Source organism: Panthera tigris, chromosome A2, assembly GCF_018350195.1.
Source record: "Panthera tigris isolate Pti1 chromosome A2, P.tigris_Pti1_mat1.1, whole genome shotgun sequence".
NCBI lineage: Eukaryota > Metazoa > Chordata > Mammalia > Carnivora > Felidae > Panthera > Panthera tigris.
The window spans coordinates 164,426,526-164,443,387 of NC_056661.1; the positions used below are offsets into that span (position 1 = coordinate 164,426,526).

Genomic DNA, 16,862 nt, shown 5'->3' on the forward strand with positions numbered 1-16,862 from the left:
CCGGGTGCCACTGCTGTGCTCTCGTTCTTATGTGCGCCGTGGCAGCCGCCTCTTGACTGCAGCCAAAGTAATCTGAAAGACGTCACTAACGTGATGCTTGGTTTCATTTTTTTTTTAAGTTGTTTCCCCCAGACTCCCTGAATTATAATTGACATATAACATTGTGTAACTAAGGTGGACAGCATGTTGATTCAATACACTTACATATCGCCACACGATTACCACGGCGGCTTTAGCTAACAGCCTTCATCCTGTCTCATAAGTACCACTTCTCTCCTGTGGTGAGAACATTTAAGATCTACTCTCTTGGCTACTTTTAAGTGTATAATACGGTATTGACTATAATCACTGTTCTGGATGTTAAACCCCCAGAAAATTGATTCACCTTATAACTGAAGGATTATGCTCTTTGACCTTAATGTGATATTTAAAATTTTTTGAATGGTATACTTTTGAGAGAGAGAAACAGAGCGTGAGTGAGGAAGGAGCAAAGAGAGGGAGACACAGAATCCGAAGCAGCCTCCAGGCTCTGAGCTGTCAGCACAGAGCCCAATGCGGGGCTCGAACCCATGAACCGTGAGATCATGACTTGAACCTAAGTCAGAGGCTCAACCGACTGAGCCACCCAGGCACCCCCAAAAAAGGCTTATTTCAAAAAGACAGAGAAAAGAAAGTATAAGGAACACAGTTGTAGAGAAGAGGTGTCAGAACTCAGCACCTGCCCCCAGCGCTGCCCAGGATGGTAGGGTCACTCAAGACCATGCTCAGACATGATTCGGTCCCCAACTGCTCTGCACACAGGTAACTAGACCCCTCGATGGGAACACAGATTCCTTGGCCCCAGCCTGACACAAGGCATCAGGGTGCCCCAAGAAGAAGCCTGTCAAAATCCACATAGATACAAGCACCCTCATCAACGATGTGTGAGAAACACTGGAAAATCTGACAGAGACAGGCACAGGTGGCCAGGGCTGAATATATGCCCCATATTTTACTTTGTAAAGATGGATTCCACCACGACGAATGGAACAATGTGGACACCACAGTCAGCGATGAAATCACCATCGCATGGATGCCGGGGGGACTTGTGCAGAGTGGACACACTTATGCACACTTGTGCAGTGTGGCCGTGGATAAATACAAACCAATACCAAGGGGCAGGCCAGTACTTTAAAGGGGAAGAGAAAGTGGTGAGTCAGAAACTGAAAAGGCCGTCTTCAGATCATCCCTGAAAAGTCATGGTCAGGGCAAGAGAACCAGGAAGAAGGCTGGCTTCATGTGGCAGGAGCCATAATGAGCATTCTGTCCCACAGGTGGGCAGGTATGCCAGCCAGTGGGCCGTAGAGAAAGGTAGGGTGGGTGGTTGAGCCTCCAGGTGCATAGTGGCCAACGAGGTCATCCAGAATCACAGGCACAGAGGAAAGAGGGCCACAAAAACACACAGGTAATGAGGAACTCGGAAAACTCCTTCCCGTCCTGGAGCTCTCTTGCTTCACCCTGGCAGATCTTCGGGCAGGGGTGGGGGGTGGGGGTGGGGCAGGCTGAGGGACTCGACATCAGGCAGATATTTAGAAAACAGCAGGAGATGTCTATCATGAGGCTGGCCTGCAGAGGGAACCAGGCTTTCTTTCTATCACTTTGGGGGAGTCGGATGCTTGGCTTCATATTCTTACCAGTGACTTTCAGAAGGAAAGCAGTTACCCAGCTCTAGATTTACTGCCGTTGGAATGGATGCTGGTAGGTCTCTCTCTGGTGCAGACGGTGTAGGAAAGTTTTGGTAATTGACAGACCCTCTGACCTAAATGAGGAAACAGATAGGAGAGGAAGTTATGTGGCAGGTCTCTGTGAGGGGTTGATGAGACCCCTGGACGAGGTTGTAATACCCACCCCTCCATCCACAAGCTTGTTCTTCCAGAGAGAACTAAGGACATGTGAAAAAACACAACTGCTCTGCTTTGTTTTTACTTCATCAGGTACCAAAACAATGAATTTTTTCAATGAAAGACCGATGATTGTGAAAATCTGGGTTTATCACGTTTGGGACGTGATGCTCTGAGTGCATTGATTACGTAGCATTTGTGGGTGGGTGGCGTTGGCATAGCCTCCTTGTATTTGATGTGTCTAGACAGTGTGATTTTTCGTCAGTTGAGTTCTGACCACTGTTCCTGTGGTCCTCACTATGTTTTCATGAATCGAAGGAGACACATTCCAGGAGTGAGGAATGCTGAACCGACACTCTGGAAGGCTCTCCAACATTAAACACATCAGAATCGCCTGGTGGTCTTGTTGAAACATACATGGCAAGAGTTCCCCTCCCAGCTTCTGCAGTTCCGTGGGGTGATTTGTACTTCTGACGAGGTGTCCTGGATGATATTGATGCTGACAGGGAGCATACTTGGTGTAGAGGGATCCTAGGGTCTGCTGTAACAACGTGTGAAAAAACTGGGTGGCTTAGAACAGCAGAAATTGCTCACAGGTCTGAAAGCCAGAAGTCTGCAATTGGGGTGAGGGCAGGGCCATGACTCTCTGGAGCCTGGAGAGGAGAATCCTTCCTTCCCTCTTCCAGGTGCTGCTGGTGGCTGGCTATCCTTGGCACCCTTCGGCTGACAGACAGACCCATCGCCCAATCCTCTGATTGCACGGTGCTTTCCCCAAGTCTTTCTACAGTCTTCCCTCTGTATGTGTCCGTCTCTTGGTCCAAATTTCCTCTTTTGCTACTACTCATATTGGATGGGCTCTCCACTCCTGATGACCTTGTTTTAACTAGATTACCTCTGTAAAGACCCGGTTTCTATATAAGGTAAAATCTAAGATGAGGACTTCAACATATGAATTTGGGAGGATATAATTCAACCCATTACACTTGGAGGACCCCCTGCCAAATAACCCCCATGCCCAAAAGTTTTTGATTAGGACACATGGTAAGACAGTAAGAGGTACATCTTACATCTTGAGCTAGTGTTCAAATGCACATACAGAACTGAAATGAAATTTTGCAAAATAATACTCTTCCTCTGTTATATACTCGAAAACAGTGTTTTCTTTTTCCTGTTCTATTTCATTTTTTTTTAATGTTTAGCTCTTTGTTTTGAGAGAGAGAAAGCAGGGGTAGGGGCAGAGACAGAGGAGAGAGAGAATCCTAAGCGGGCTCCACGCTGTCAGCGTAGAGCCCAATGTGGGGCTCAATCTGATGAACTATGAGATCATTATCTGAGCCAAAATCAAGAGTCAGCTGCTTAACCAACTGAGCCACCCAGGCGCTGAGTCTTTTTAACAAGAACATCTTTGCGAAACCAGTGCCTCCTGTGATGCTGTCCACCCATTTATGAAACCAACACTGCCCTGCCCGGGAGCTCGATACAAGCTACTTGGAGTGCCCTGCCTTCTGGGTATCTGGAGCTTCTCCCGAAGCCACGTGGTGTGGTTTCACCACCTACTGCAGACCCTGCCACTGCTGTTAGTGCCCCAGCACAGCCTCTAAACCCCTCTCAGCACAAAAAAGCCTCAGCAGCGCCCACACATGGTAGCCCTTGGGTCTCTGTTCACAGCTCAGCTCCCGTAGGAGCCGTGGGACTCAGTGCTTCACTGCCTACCTCCAGGCTGCAGAGTCCTGGTGGGGACCTTGTCTGGGCACCAAGAGTTTGTCCTGACAGCCGCCTCTGTTGAACTTCTCTTGCCATGTGCTTCTTGAGAAACTAACGTTGTCCTACTCTGCCCGACATCTCCCAGCCAGGAGTGAAGGGAGCCAGTAGGGCAGAGACCCAGGCAAGGGGCTTTGTGAGAAGCTGCACTTGGCAGGTTATAAATGGCTACTGACTCTCAGGGCACTAACTCCCACCTGGCACATAGTGGTAAGACATGTGCCGACGTGATCGTAGTAACAGATGTGATAAGGAAATGAGAACACTACAAAACGTGCCAGAGAAGCAAGGCAGGGGAGAATGGAACTCTTTGTAGTTCCTGTTGTTGGAAGTGAGTCCAGGGCACTTGACCTTCGGTGTCATGAGAGACCGGGGGTCAGGGTCCTGAAATACTCCATGAGCTGCCGTGGGGGGAGCTGCACGTCACGTGGTACAGACAGTTCCACCTGGGTGTGCTGGATGCAAGCTTGCTTGGCTTCCCCTTGTCACCTCCTTGGGCTTTCCTTTCTTTCCATTTTCTCCCTGTCCCCAAGACCTGTTTTGGATTCGGTGCTGTTCTCTCAAGACTTCATTTCAATTGGCTGACCACTGATGCCTTTCAGCAGGTTGGCAAAGTGTGGCTCGGGGGTTAATCTTCTCGCATCATTCCCATCTCACATAATTCCCATCTTGAGGATCAATCCCTCATGAGGAGAGCCTTCCAGAATGGTAAAGAAAAGGTGCTATAGGGCGGGAGAAGCTTTCTTACCAGCATGTCATAGTGGAAGCAACTTTAAGCAAAATGTGAAAAGACACGAGCCTCCCACTTCGCCTCCTTTGACAACGTGTGACCTGGGACCCACCAGTTTACATCTCTGAGCCTCAGTTGCTTAACTTAAAAGATAAAGAGGGGCACCTGGGTGGCACAGTTGGTTAAGCGTCCAACTTCTGCTCAGTTCATGATCTCACGGTTGGTGGGTTCGAGCCCTGTGTCCAGCTCTGTGCTGACAGCTCAGGGCTTGGAGCCTGCTTCGGTTTCTGTGTCTCCCTCTCTCTCTGCTCCTCCCCCGCTCATGCTCTGTCTCTCTCTAAAAAATAAATAAACATTAAGAAAAAAAGTTAAAAAAAAAAAAAAAAAGATAAAGAGAAGCCAGTTCAGCCACAGGAGCAGTTGTTGGGAAGGTCAGGTTAAAAGATATAGAAAAATAGAAAAACGTTTTGTAAATTTCTAAAGACTTACAACAACGTCAATAAGATTTATCTCTTTTTATCTTGCCTCTCTGCAAGGCTGGTCTGATGGGTAGCGTGTCAGATGAGAAAAGGAGGCGTTACACAGAGCAAGAAAAAAAAGAAATGCTGTGTTTTCAAGCAAAATCAGGAGTGAGTCAGCAGAAAGTCCTAGCAGAACAACAAAATAGGAAAGGCAGTGAAGGAGAACGTGGGCTTGCGGGACTGGTATGGACATCCCACACCTTTTTCTCAGTGACCAGCCAATTAGACAAAGGGGATGTGACAGAGCTGGGGAGGAAGCCAGTGCACACAGGTGTGTGCCCTTGGAAATCAGCTCGGAAGGAGGTCCTTATCAATCACTTCCTCTGCATCCTTCCATAGCAGCACCAGGGATGGGTTTCATTTGTTTCCGCAAGATGAGCCTCAGACACATGGGCATGCTACTCGAATTGAAATGTCCAAGTGGAGACAGAAGGAAATGATAAAAAAAAAAAAAAAAAGAATTACACAGCTATTTCTGGATGTCAGAGTTGCTCTCAAGATTGATATTTGGAAACATAGAGTCACAACTGACAGCGTTACTATTTGTCTCTGAAGTAGAAAACATTTGTGTCGATGGATCCCCGTTTTGAACCAGATTGTTTTATACTCACTACTCACTCACCGCTGAAATTCAAGCATCGTATGTGAAGGGCACAGGATGAGAGAAACACTGTCCATTAAATAAGTTAGACGGTGGGGATTGGTCACAAGCGAATGAGCCAGGGTTCGGCGTGGTGTGGAGAGCAGAACGAGACATTTGAAGAGACTGCAGGTTCAGGAGGACGGCACCGTCTCTGCTCTCGCAAATGTAAAAAGTTTTGCAGAAGACGAGTTGGAGGAAAGAAGTTGAGATGTAAGGAGTGAATCCTAAGGGTTTTTAATTACTTTTGAATTTTGAAACTGACAACTGTGTTTCCTCCATTTTAAGTCTTGCCTAGATTGTCTCGCTAAATCTTAAGTTCCATCTCGTGGGGGAAGGAAAGGCACCCAACCAGGGAAACACGAGGAACATTGAGTTCCTATTTCCTACTACTTGTCTTACGTCATCGAAGCTAGATATCCGTACTTTTACTATTTCAGTCGTACCTAGTTCTTTGTGGTCCTCTAAAAAACATTTTTTAAAAATTATTACAAGAAAAGGTTTAACTTCATGGAAATGATATAAAATAAGTTGGCAAGGTTTATGAAAGTGTGTGCCAAATGTAGTCATTAGAATGTGAACATGGGGCGATCATGACCTTCCTGAGACAAGAAGCTGCCTCTCTGGGAAGGATCGGTTCATTCAGGAAAGCTTCTGTCATCACTCACTCCAACACCAAGGCTTGTAATTCTCTGAACCATTAGCCTTACGGGTGGGAACAGAGACCAGGCAGGAATTTAGATACTTTGGGAAGACGCTGGGTCACTGGAGTAGTGCCTGATAAAATCCGTGAACAAGACAGGAGATGGGAAATCAAGCAGGGGCTTGGGGGTGAGGGTGGAAATAGGATTAAGAGAACACTTGTTGGGGCGCCTGGGTGGCTCAGTCGGTTGAGCGTCCGACTTCGGCTCAGGTCATGATCTCATGGTCCGTGAGTTCGAGCCCCGCGTCGGGCTCTGTGCTGACAGCTCAGAGCCTGGAGCCTGCTTTGGATTCTGTGTCTCCCTCTCTCTCTGCCCCTCCCCCGCTCATGCTCTGTCTCTCTCTGTCTCAAAAATAAATTTAAAAAAACATTAAAAAAAGAGAGAACACTTGTTGTGACAAGCACTGAGTACTGTGCAGAATTGCTGAATCGCTGTGCTGATCTGCTCACACGTTCATGAAGCTCTTTAAAACCTTAAAGACAGTCTTCCACGTCTCCTGAGTTTCTCATCTGGGCAGACCACCTGCTATTGCCCCGGGGGACTTTCTTGCCAGACTCCAGCCAACCTGGTCATATTCTCGTTTTCTCTAGAATATTTGGGCTTATTTGTCTCACTTCTAAGAAAAAAGTGACACCCTCCACTGGATTCCATTCTCCAAATTTAAGGGGAAGAGTTTCTAGACAAGATACTGGTAATTTCTTCCCAGAAAGGCCTTACAAACTGATTAGTTCTTGTCTCAGCCACATTATTAAAGATGTGCTCGTTTATTTTTTTTTTTCTTCAAAGAAGGACCTGGATGGAATACTCAGGAGGCTTTGTCCTTTTTTTTTTTAATTTTTTTATTTTTTAACGTTTATTTATTTATTTTTTGAGAGACAGAGACAGAACATGTGCAGGGGAGGGGAAGAGAGAGAGGGAGACACAGAATCCGAAGCAGGCTCCAGGCTCCAAGCTGTCAGCACAGAGCCCAACGTGGGGCTCGAACCCACAAACCGCAAGATCATGACCTGAGCCGAAGTGGATGCTTAACCGACTTAGCCCCCAGGCGCCCCTTAGGAGTCTTTGTCCTGATGAGCCACCTGATAATTAGCCATTCCATAGAGTCCTGGAGGGCTTCTCAGAAGTCCAGGAGCTGCCATGTGGTGGGGAGATCGTGGTAATGGATGGTGATAATGGATAGAAATAAGTGTGAAAAGCCAAGATTGCAGGTGTTTTGGAAGAATGTGTCAAGACCAAGATTTAGGCACACACAGTGCAAATGTGGCCATTCGTGAAGTATTTTTGAAAAAATGGGGCATGAGTTTCTCATCCCTTCCGCTCCCCACATCAACTGAAGGAGGGGCCACCCAGGTTCAGAATTAAGTGTTTGATCACTACTGCCTTCTTAAAGGTTATTAGGACACAAGGGGCGCCTGGGCGGCTCAGTCGGTTGAGCGTCTGACTTTGGCTCGGGTCATGATCTCATAGTTCGCGGGTTTGAGCCCCGTGCCGGGCTCTGCGCTGACAGCTTGGAGCCTGGAGCCTGCTTCGGATTCTGTGTCTCCTTCTCTCTCTGCCCCTCCCTTGCTCATACTCTGTCTCTCTCTCTAAAAATAAATAAATGTTAAAAATTTTTTTAAAAGTTATCAGGACACCAGGACACGTTGGATAGGTCTGTTACCTTGACTGTGAACTTGGTGTCACAGATGTTCGCACGTGTCGGAACTCATCAAACTGTACACACGAGATATGGGCTGTTCTTTGTATGTCAGTTGTACCCCCGTAAAGCTGTTTTTAAAAGGGTTCTGAGGGAACAAAAGGAACGTTTACAGGACATTAGCTTCATGAAGTACTTGTCATGGTCCACAAAACCCTGGCTTGAAGTTTGCAGGCAGATTTCTTGCTCTTTCCCAGAGGACAGACCACTGTGTCGGTTCCCAATAGAACCGGGAATCACTGTGGCAGATGGAACCAAATGGAATTTCCTCTTCTTTTGGTAATAGAACCCTCAACATTGTGAGGAGACAGACCCCCTGGGTAAACCTTTCATTTTCTGCAATCCTAACACCAAGACATCTCACGTTTTCCAGCTTCCAGTTTCTCGCCTCCTTCAGGTTTTTAGTTTTTCACTCATCATCACTGATGTCACATGCAGCTAATTTTTCTCCTGTTTTTTTCCCTTATCATCCAGTTCCCAAATCTCGCTTTCTTTTCCCTGCCCGATCTTTTTCCTGTGTTCATCTTTCCCGGTTCCCAGTACTTGTAGCCTTCATTCACTCCTTACCGGATCTTGGTTCTTTACCCATGTGTCCCAGCCATGGTGGTCTTGACCCTAACTCAGGAGAATCTTACTCTGAGCTCATCCACACCCTCCAGTACATTTAATTCCCTCTATGAATAGAATGTGGGAAGCGCAGGAGGCCGGCCGGCCAACCGGAAGATCACTGCGGTTACACAGACATCCAAAACCAGGGCAGTGTTACTGAGGGTAGAAAGTGTGGTGTGAATTTAAGAGACATTCCAAAGTTACCAAGCCCGGTGACACTTGGAAACCCATTGTACGTGGACGGTAAAAAATAACAATAATAATAAAATAAATAAGGAATTGGGAATACTTGAAGCTAATGCCAATGTTTTTCTAGTCAGAGACCACCTTTAGCAGGTCTCTGCTGTAAAGTCTCTAAAGAGACTTCTTTAGCAAGAAAATGGTTTATTTGGCTTCTAAACTGTTACATTTGGGAGACAAGTTTTGGGGAAAAAATAGCCATGCAGAAAGGTCCAAAACAGGCTAAAAATAGGAGCCTCGAGCTCAAAAGATAGGTCAAGCATAAAAATGTAAATTCAGTAAAAAGCTGCATAAGAAAGGAATGAATGGGATCTACCAGACCAGAGGTGTAGACCAGCAAGGTGAAAAACAGCAAAGGGGGGCAGGTCTGGTGCCTGCATCCATTGAAGGTGTCTGCAGCAGCAGGAGAGAAAGGCAAGGTCCTGGAGGCAGTGACCTGTCACAGAAGGAAGAACAGAAAGCGGTTCCTGTCACCTTTATCACCCACGGCACAGACGTGGAGCAGACTGGACATTGAGCTGACACCATCATGTCTGGCAGCTGGAAATGAGCTTAGAGATCGCAGTTTGAGAATGTTACAAGTGCACCGGTTACAAGTGCACAGAAGGTGAGGCCCCACAGACTTTTCTCATGCAGCGCAATGATAGTTAAAAAGAAGGAGTCGTTCGGGGAGGATATGACCAGGGATGTTTATTTTTAATGGGGGAGATTTCGAGTTATGTTTGCAGATTTGGGAGACAAAACAACAGAAAGGGAGAGATGAAACATGTAAGGTGGGGTCTTTTACGAAACCTGTAAGGCAGGAGTCCCTAAAGTCCGTCAGGAAGCAGAAGGGAACGGGTTGAGAGCTGAGGTTAGTCTCGGAAAGGGTAGCTTCTTTGTGCAGGAGAGGAAAGATGGAGGGGAGGTCCGCAGTAAGGCCATCGCAGTGAAGAATGGGCAGTGGATTTGGGAAGGACTGAAGAAGTCCATTCAGCACCATTTGAGGATGGATTGAACTGGAGCAGAAGTTCAAGGGAGACCAAGAATGGAGTCAAGGAAGACTACGTTTTTAGCTCAGATTTCTGAGTGGATGATGAAACCACCAACTCAGATGGGACATATCAAAGGAGAACTAGGTTTTAAGGATCATTGAAGAGTTTATTTTGGAGAATATTGAGGTTTTGGTCCTTGTGAGGCATGAGGTAGGGATGCCTAGGTGGAAGTGTGGTTTAAAACTACAGGAGTAGATGATTTCATAGAGGAAGAGGATGGAAAGTGAGTCTGCATGAGTGTGCACAATGGGTCATGAGTGTCAGCACTGAGGCTGAGGTAGGGAAGACCATAGACAACAAGTATGGCTCCGCGGGAGCAATGGAGGGCAGAGGGGATGACCTGTGGGCAGGTGTTTCGAAACTAGAAGAAGCAAACCAAATGTGAACTTCTCCCAGGAAGAACCTTCGACTGGTTATATTTATTCCAATTTTTGGATGCCTGTATCAACCATTTTTCATGATATATCAGAAAGAAAATTTGCTGAAATTGCTTTCCCATCTTGTGAATCGCATTTTGGGTAACAGGTTTTTATGTATTCATTTTCCACGGGGAATTTGATAGTGTGGGAAGAAACCAAAATAACTCAAATCCATGAACTCCCAAAAATGCGCTCTTAGAAAAATAACCAGATGTGTTCTTACCAACTTCCAGCCCTGTACTTTTCTCCATGATCAGAAGTATTAAGAGTCTATTTTAAAGAAAGAAACATAAACACAACAGAGAGAGCAGGAAAAAAAAGAAAAAGAAAGACTTTCTAAGGAACAAATTCTTCCAGTGACATGTCGCTTTTTTTTTTTATTCAAGATCAGTCATTTGCTCTTTAAAGAGTAGTTTTCTTTTGTGCCTGTGGTTCTCTCGGCTCTGGGCTGAGAGAACACTTTGTGGAAGAGAGTGATATTTGATTGTTCCATCTTAGAAGGTTGTGACATGGCCCTCCCTCGTCCATCCTTTTGTAAGAGCAGCTCTTCAATCCTAAGTGCACTTTCTTTCCTAAGGGTCCCACTTGTGCTAACGTTCACCCCAGACAGCTTCTTTCATGTGCATGCTTGGCACATCCAGATTTTACCTGTCTCTCCTGCATCCTCTCCAATTTTTTTTAAATTAGAGCCTTTCTTTTAAAAAATTGTTTTTATCTATTTATTTTTAGAGAGAATGAGAGCATGAGAGCATGAGCAGGGGAGAGGCAGAGAGAAGGAGGGAGAGAATTCCAAGCAGCCTCCATGCCATCAGCACAGAGCCAGACACAGGGCTCGAACCCACAGACTGTGAGATCATTACCTGAGGTGAAATCGAGAGTCAGATGCTTAACTGACTGAGCCATCCAAACACTCCCATTTTTGTTTCCATCTTTCTAATTAGTGATTCGGTATTCCAGATATTTTACTACATTTTCTATCCACACATGCTTTTTTTTTTTTTTCTTTTAACCCAACAGTACAGGCATAGAATTGAGAATGGGTAATTCTCTCATTTTCTTCTTACCATTGCCCTTATGAGGTTATATCAGTTCAGTCTCCTTTTTTCTCATTGGTCCCAGTCAGAAGATACTCCCAGGGCTGAATTTCAGAGGCAGAGGCGTGTTTAAAGAGGCTTGTGAAGACCAACTTTGGGTGTTTGTGTGAGAATGGCATAACCAGGGAGTGAATGGAAATCACCGTGTCCAGATGGATTAAAGAAATAGTCCTGGGGCTGCTGGGTGGCTCAGTCGGTTAAGTCAGTCACAGTCCGACCCTGATTAATGTTATGATCTCGCTGTTTGTGGGTTCAAGCCCCACATCAGCACAGAGCCCGCTTCAGATCCTCTGTCTCCCTCTCTCTCTGCCCCTCCTCTGCTGGCATTCTCTCTCTCTCTCAAAAATAAACATTTTTTTAAAAAAGGAAGTCCTTCAACCATGAAGTTTTGCATGGTCATTGTATCAGTTGGGATCCTGGATTCTTCAGTTGACAGCCATCAACTTGGACTTGTAACTTGAGAGTTAAGAGATATGCCCTTTGTTCAGACAGTTTCCAACACAGTGATCAGAGAGAGACAGACCTCAGCTCACACCTTGCTTGAGCTTGATTTGAATTCTTTAAGATTCAATTTTTCTGTCTTCAGGATAGGGTGCTGATGCCTATTCACAGAAATTGAGTGACTTCAGTATTCCGAGGGGCTGGCACACCGCCTGATGGGTAGGACATGCTCCATGAACACTAGCCACTCACCTTCCACTTCCTCAGCCTCACCCTCATCATCACTTCTGACACTTTGGGCTGCCCTGTACAGTAATGTCAAAGACGTCCTTCAAGTGTTTGGTCTACGAGTGGTCTTACCCAGCCCCTCACTTCTGTACTGAAACTGATTTGATAAGGGATTTGTTTTTCTGTTTGTTTTAAAAGTTGCTGGAGGTTTATAGGAGGGAATCCGGTAACTTAGAAGTCTGTACCTATCTGATGGAATAGTTACCCTTTTTCGTCTGGATTTAAACTAGATCTGTCACTTCTGTATGGCTGTATAAGAGCTGAACAGCTTAAGACAACCAACATTTATTATCTTGAAGTTACTGTGGGTCAGGAATCCAAGACCTTCTCTTCTGAGTGGTTCTGGGTCATGGTCTGTCATGAGTGTCAGCCGGGGCGGCATCATCTGAAGGCTAGACTGGGGACGAAGACTGCACGTCCAAGCTCCCTCATGTGGCTGTTGGCAAGACTCCCCAGCTCCTCGTTGGCTGTTGGTGATCTGTTGGAGAGGAACCTTGGTTGCTCACCACGTGACCTCTCCCTAGGGCTGCTTAAAGTTCTTAATGGCATGGTGCTGTCTTCCCCCAGAGCAATGACCTGAAAGAGAGCCAGCAGGAAGCCAGGATTCCTTTGACAGCCTGGTCTCTGAAGTCTCATACCATCATTTCTGCTGCCTTCTATATGATAGACTCCCAGAATTAGGCCCCACCCCTCCTTCCCCCTCGTCCTCCTTATTGCCTCCACTCCTCCCCTCCCCCTCCTTTTCCTCTCTCCCCTGCCCTTGCCTACCTCACTTTCCTATCTTAGCAAACAAAGGTTACCTTTTGCCTGCCTGGGGTCACCATGACAATAGAGTGAGATTAAACAGAATGAGCAGGTGCCTCCGGAGTTTAGGAGTGCCGTGTAGCACAGGGCCCATGTGCCATGACTGCAGAGAATTGCATTGTGTCTGTTGAGCTTCTGTTCTTGCATCTGAGGAAGCTCATCCAGCTCAGAGGCAGTGTAGTCAAAGCACAGGGTCCTTTGGTGGGTGCTGTCTGGGCAGTGATCTCCTTGGGACACGGCTCTCCCTTCTCTCCTGGGGAAGCAGCGTCACTTCAGAAATAGCAGAGCTGGGTTCCTCTGCTCCTTATCAGTCACCCCGCAGGTCCGTGAAGTTCTCCTGCACAGTTGTATGCCTGCTGGCTATTTATTCATAACCAAAGCAGTATTTGGACACGTTTCCCAGTCATATGCCACCCACTGTCCCCAGCAGGCCACCCCACATCCCATCATTCTGGTGCCAGAGCCTTGGGATCTTCAGAAGCAAAAGATCTTCTGGGCTCGAAGGCTGTTGTTTACTTTTGTATCTGGATTCCTTTTCTCCAAGCAACTGCAATCCACCATGATTGTCCAGAAGTTAATCCGGGGGCCCCAACAAGGCAGGGGGTTGGTGAGCTTAGCACAGTCCTGCCTGTTCTCTTTGGCAGGCTCACTCTGTCCTCAGCACCCCAATATATTCCTCTACTCTATGTGCTTCATGATGGATCTGTCTTCCTTGGCCTGCACATTCCTCACCGATTATCTTTAGAAAGGTGGTTTGTGGGGCACCTGGGGGCTCAGTCAGTTGAGCGTCTGACTTCAGCTCAGGTCATGATCTCGCAGTTCATGGGTTCAAGCCCTGCATCGGGCTCTGTGCTGACAGCTCGGAGCCTGGAACCTGCTTCCAATTCTGTGTCTCCCTCTCTCTCTGCCCCTCTACCACTCACACTCTCTCTCCCTGTCTCAAAAATAAACATTAAAAAAAAGTGGTTTCTTTTTTCTTTTTACACTTTGTTTATTTAAGTAATCTCTACTCCCCACGTGGGGCTCAAACTCACAACCCCAAGATCAAGAGTCGCACGCCCCTCTGACCGAGCCAGCCCAGCGCCCCTAGGAAGTGGTTTTAAATGCTGGTCGTTGAACGTTTACCCACACAGAGTGTTGACTCTCAGAAAGTACACAGGTAGAAGAAAGGGACTACAGTACCTCCTTGCTTCAGCCCTGCAGGGTAACCCATCATATCCCAACGCTGGGGAGGCTCTCTGTCCAGAAAGCAGGAGGTGAATGCCGAGACTTCCTGCATTGTGTGTTGTCCCTTCTCTTGGTCATTCCTTGCATTCCTTTCATTGCATTTATGGGTCAGGAAATCCTCTCCTGGCTCAAGAGTTTAAGAGAGGCTCCAGGTTGGGGCTTATAGGAGTTTGGAGACAGAGTTTTGCTTGTTGCCTTAGTTTTAAAAGCCATGCTCCCTCTTGCATTGAGTTCTTCATTTGCTGACCCCTCTCCGAAGCTGAAAGGTGCACATCACATTCTACAGCAGGACAGGGGGCTGCCCAGTGAAGCCTGTGTTGGCGTCTGTATTCACTGAGGATACACAATGGAATGTGCCGTCATTTACAGGGAAGTCCCACGCTACAAGGGTCTCACGGTCCCGTTGGGTCCAGCTGACTGACTGCCTCTGGTGACCTCATTCACGCTGTACTGCACGTAGTTGAGCTGGAAATCTGTGCCCCTGATTTAATCACAAAAACCAGCTGATTATGGGGATAATATCGAGCCTCTGGCTGCCCTGTAAACAATGTGCAAATGACAAAAGTGAAATAAACAGAATGTGCAAATTAACTTCCTAAGTAAATTAAAGATGTTGCCTCCGGGTCTCCTGATTAACTCCTTTTCGTCCCCCTAATGTTTTTTGGGATTCACAGTGATCTGAAAAATATCACAGTCACAGCCTTTGTCTCAATGCTTGCTTTGTTTTCTTTTTTTTTTTTTTTTCTGTCTTGTCTGTTTCAGATATACCAACACTCCTACACTGGATACTATGTCCTGAGCAAAATTCCTCATGGGTAAGATTGTTCTTTCATTTTCTTTTAATGAGAAATATTCAGAACAAAGAAGGCATAGAACACTGAATAGTAGCTTCGTTCATGGAATTAAGGGCAGGTGATGGGACAGCTCTATTTTGACAGTGCAGCATCCTGATGTGTGGCCTCTGTGGCTCCTCCCTGGCTAACTACATCAAGGGTCTCAGGGGTGACATGAGTCCAGTTACTTGCCGTTTGTAAAGCCCCCATCGTAGGACAACTCCACCTGTCTCCTGCTCTGGTTCCCGAGGTCCGTGTCAAGGTCGTGCAGGGCGGACTTTCCCCTGTGCCTTGCAACCTCCCAGGCACAGTGGATGGCCCTCGGACTCCCACAAGAGTTCCGGTTATATCCAAAATAGAGGGGCACCCCTAAACTTACCTGGTCTCTCGAAAATGCATGATTTGCGACCCAGAAGTGTGTGTGGGAAGGAGGGACATGAGCACATGCCTGATACCCACGCACAACACAGGGGTGCCCTATCGGGAGCTTGTCTCCAGAGTCCAAAGGCAGGAAGGACACTGGTTAAAGTCTGCCGAAGCCATTTGTTGAGTCAGACACATGACGAAACAGCTCCAGAGCTAGCAAGAAGAGGCAAGGATGCCTTTTTATTTCTCTCCCTTCCTCCGTCCTCCTGTGTCGTCACCTCCCCTGCCCCCAGACTCTTGTTCCCCGCCTCAGCCTCTCCTTCACTCCTCCGGGGCTCCTCTTGCTGTGCTTGGAAAAGGGGAGGGGCTCAGGAAGTGTTCAAAGAAATTGAACTGTGCTGCTGCCCATGTTGCGTGCATTGCCTCTGAATATGTAGGGGAGGCATCCTAATTTTCCTGACTTGAGCACACAGGAATTGCTGAAAAGTTTCATAAGAGAGCATCAATCAACAGCATGAATGTTTCCAATCTGCTTTCTACTCCATTTCTGTAGAATGTGGGCATCTCCTTGGAAAACAAACATGGAGAAAATAATTTCATTTGGACTTCAGACAAATGACAGTTGTGTGTAGATCCGAGGCAACGTGAGATTCATAGTTTCTGGTGGGCTGTTAGACAAATCAAGCTCAAGGAAACTGAAGGCGATCCACTGTGGTAAAAATTAAGTGTCTGTAGGAATTTTTCATTTAAAGCCTATTTTAAAGATAAACTCGGATGTTTTCCACTGAGGAGGAATTATTCTATCATTTTTCCAAGCAGATGTGCATCTTCAAAGGTCACAGTAGTCAAGGGTGTAATTATGCCATGAGATTTATGTACCCCTTGTAGGACGATAGAATGTATTATAGATGATGAATATTTCATTCCATCTTATATAAATTTGTAAGACTCAAAACTCGAAAAGCATTTTATGCTTAACACTTTGTGTTAATACTTTACTGCATCGGTCAGAATTTAGAAATAGATTTGGAGTCTGTACAAGGTTCTGCCAGACCAGCGACAAACCAGAGGAGGAGATAGTCTGTGTTGATGACTTTGTTTCATGTTGGTGACTTTGTTTCATGTCGATGATGATGATACCCCCTCTCTATGTGTAGAGATTGTCAACACATAGTGTACTGTCTTCAATATTTTAAAAATAATCACAGTAATAATAATTGCTGTCATTTATAGATTGACTTCTGTGCACCGTTACTCTAGCACAACAGCCTGCAAGAAAAGCACTTTTTTTTGAGAGAGAGAGGAGAGAAAAGGGCAGAGAGAGAGAGAGAGAGAGAGAGAATCCCAAGTAGGCTCCCCGCCCAGTACAGAGCCCAATGTGGGGCTTGATCCCATGACCCTGGGATCATGACCGAAACTGAAAGCAACAGTCAGACATCAACCTACAGAGCCACCCAGGAGCCCCAAGAAAAGCATTCTTACCCCCACTTACAGTGAGACCTGGGACATCAAGTAACTTCCCAGCATCTCCTAGTTCACGTACAGTTGAGCTGGGATCCAGTGCCAGCCTGGCTG

The 16,862-nt window shown here is 46.5% G+C and overlaps 1 protein-coding gene across 4 annotated transcripts in view; it reads left to right on the plus strand.

The window, feature by feature from the left end:
- The window catches only part of DPP6 (dipeptidyl peptidase like 6), an 854,635-nt gene that overhangs the window by 630,683 nt on the left and 207,090 nt on the right, over positions 1–16,862 (plus strand). For all 4 annotated transcript variants that reach the window (XM_042976118.1, XM_042976101.1, XM_042976107.1 and 1 more), the window contains exon 6: positions 14,851–14,903. In XM_042976118.1, coding sequence (XP_042832052.1) covers positions 14,851–14,903 — 53 coding nt within the window. The remainder of the gene's footprint in view (positions 1–14,850; positions 14,904–16,862) is intronic.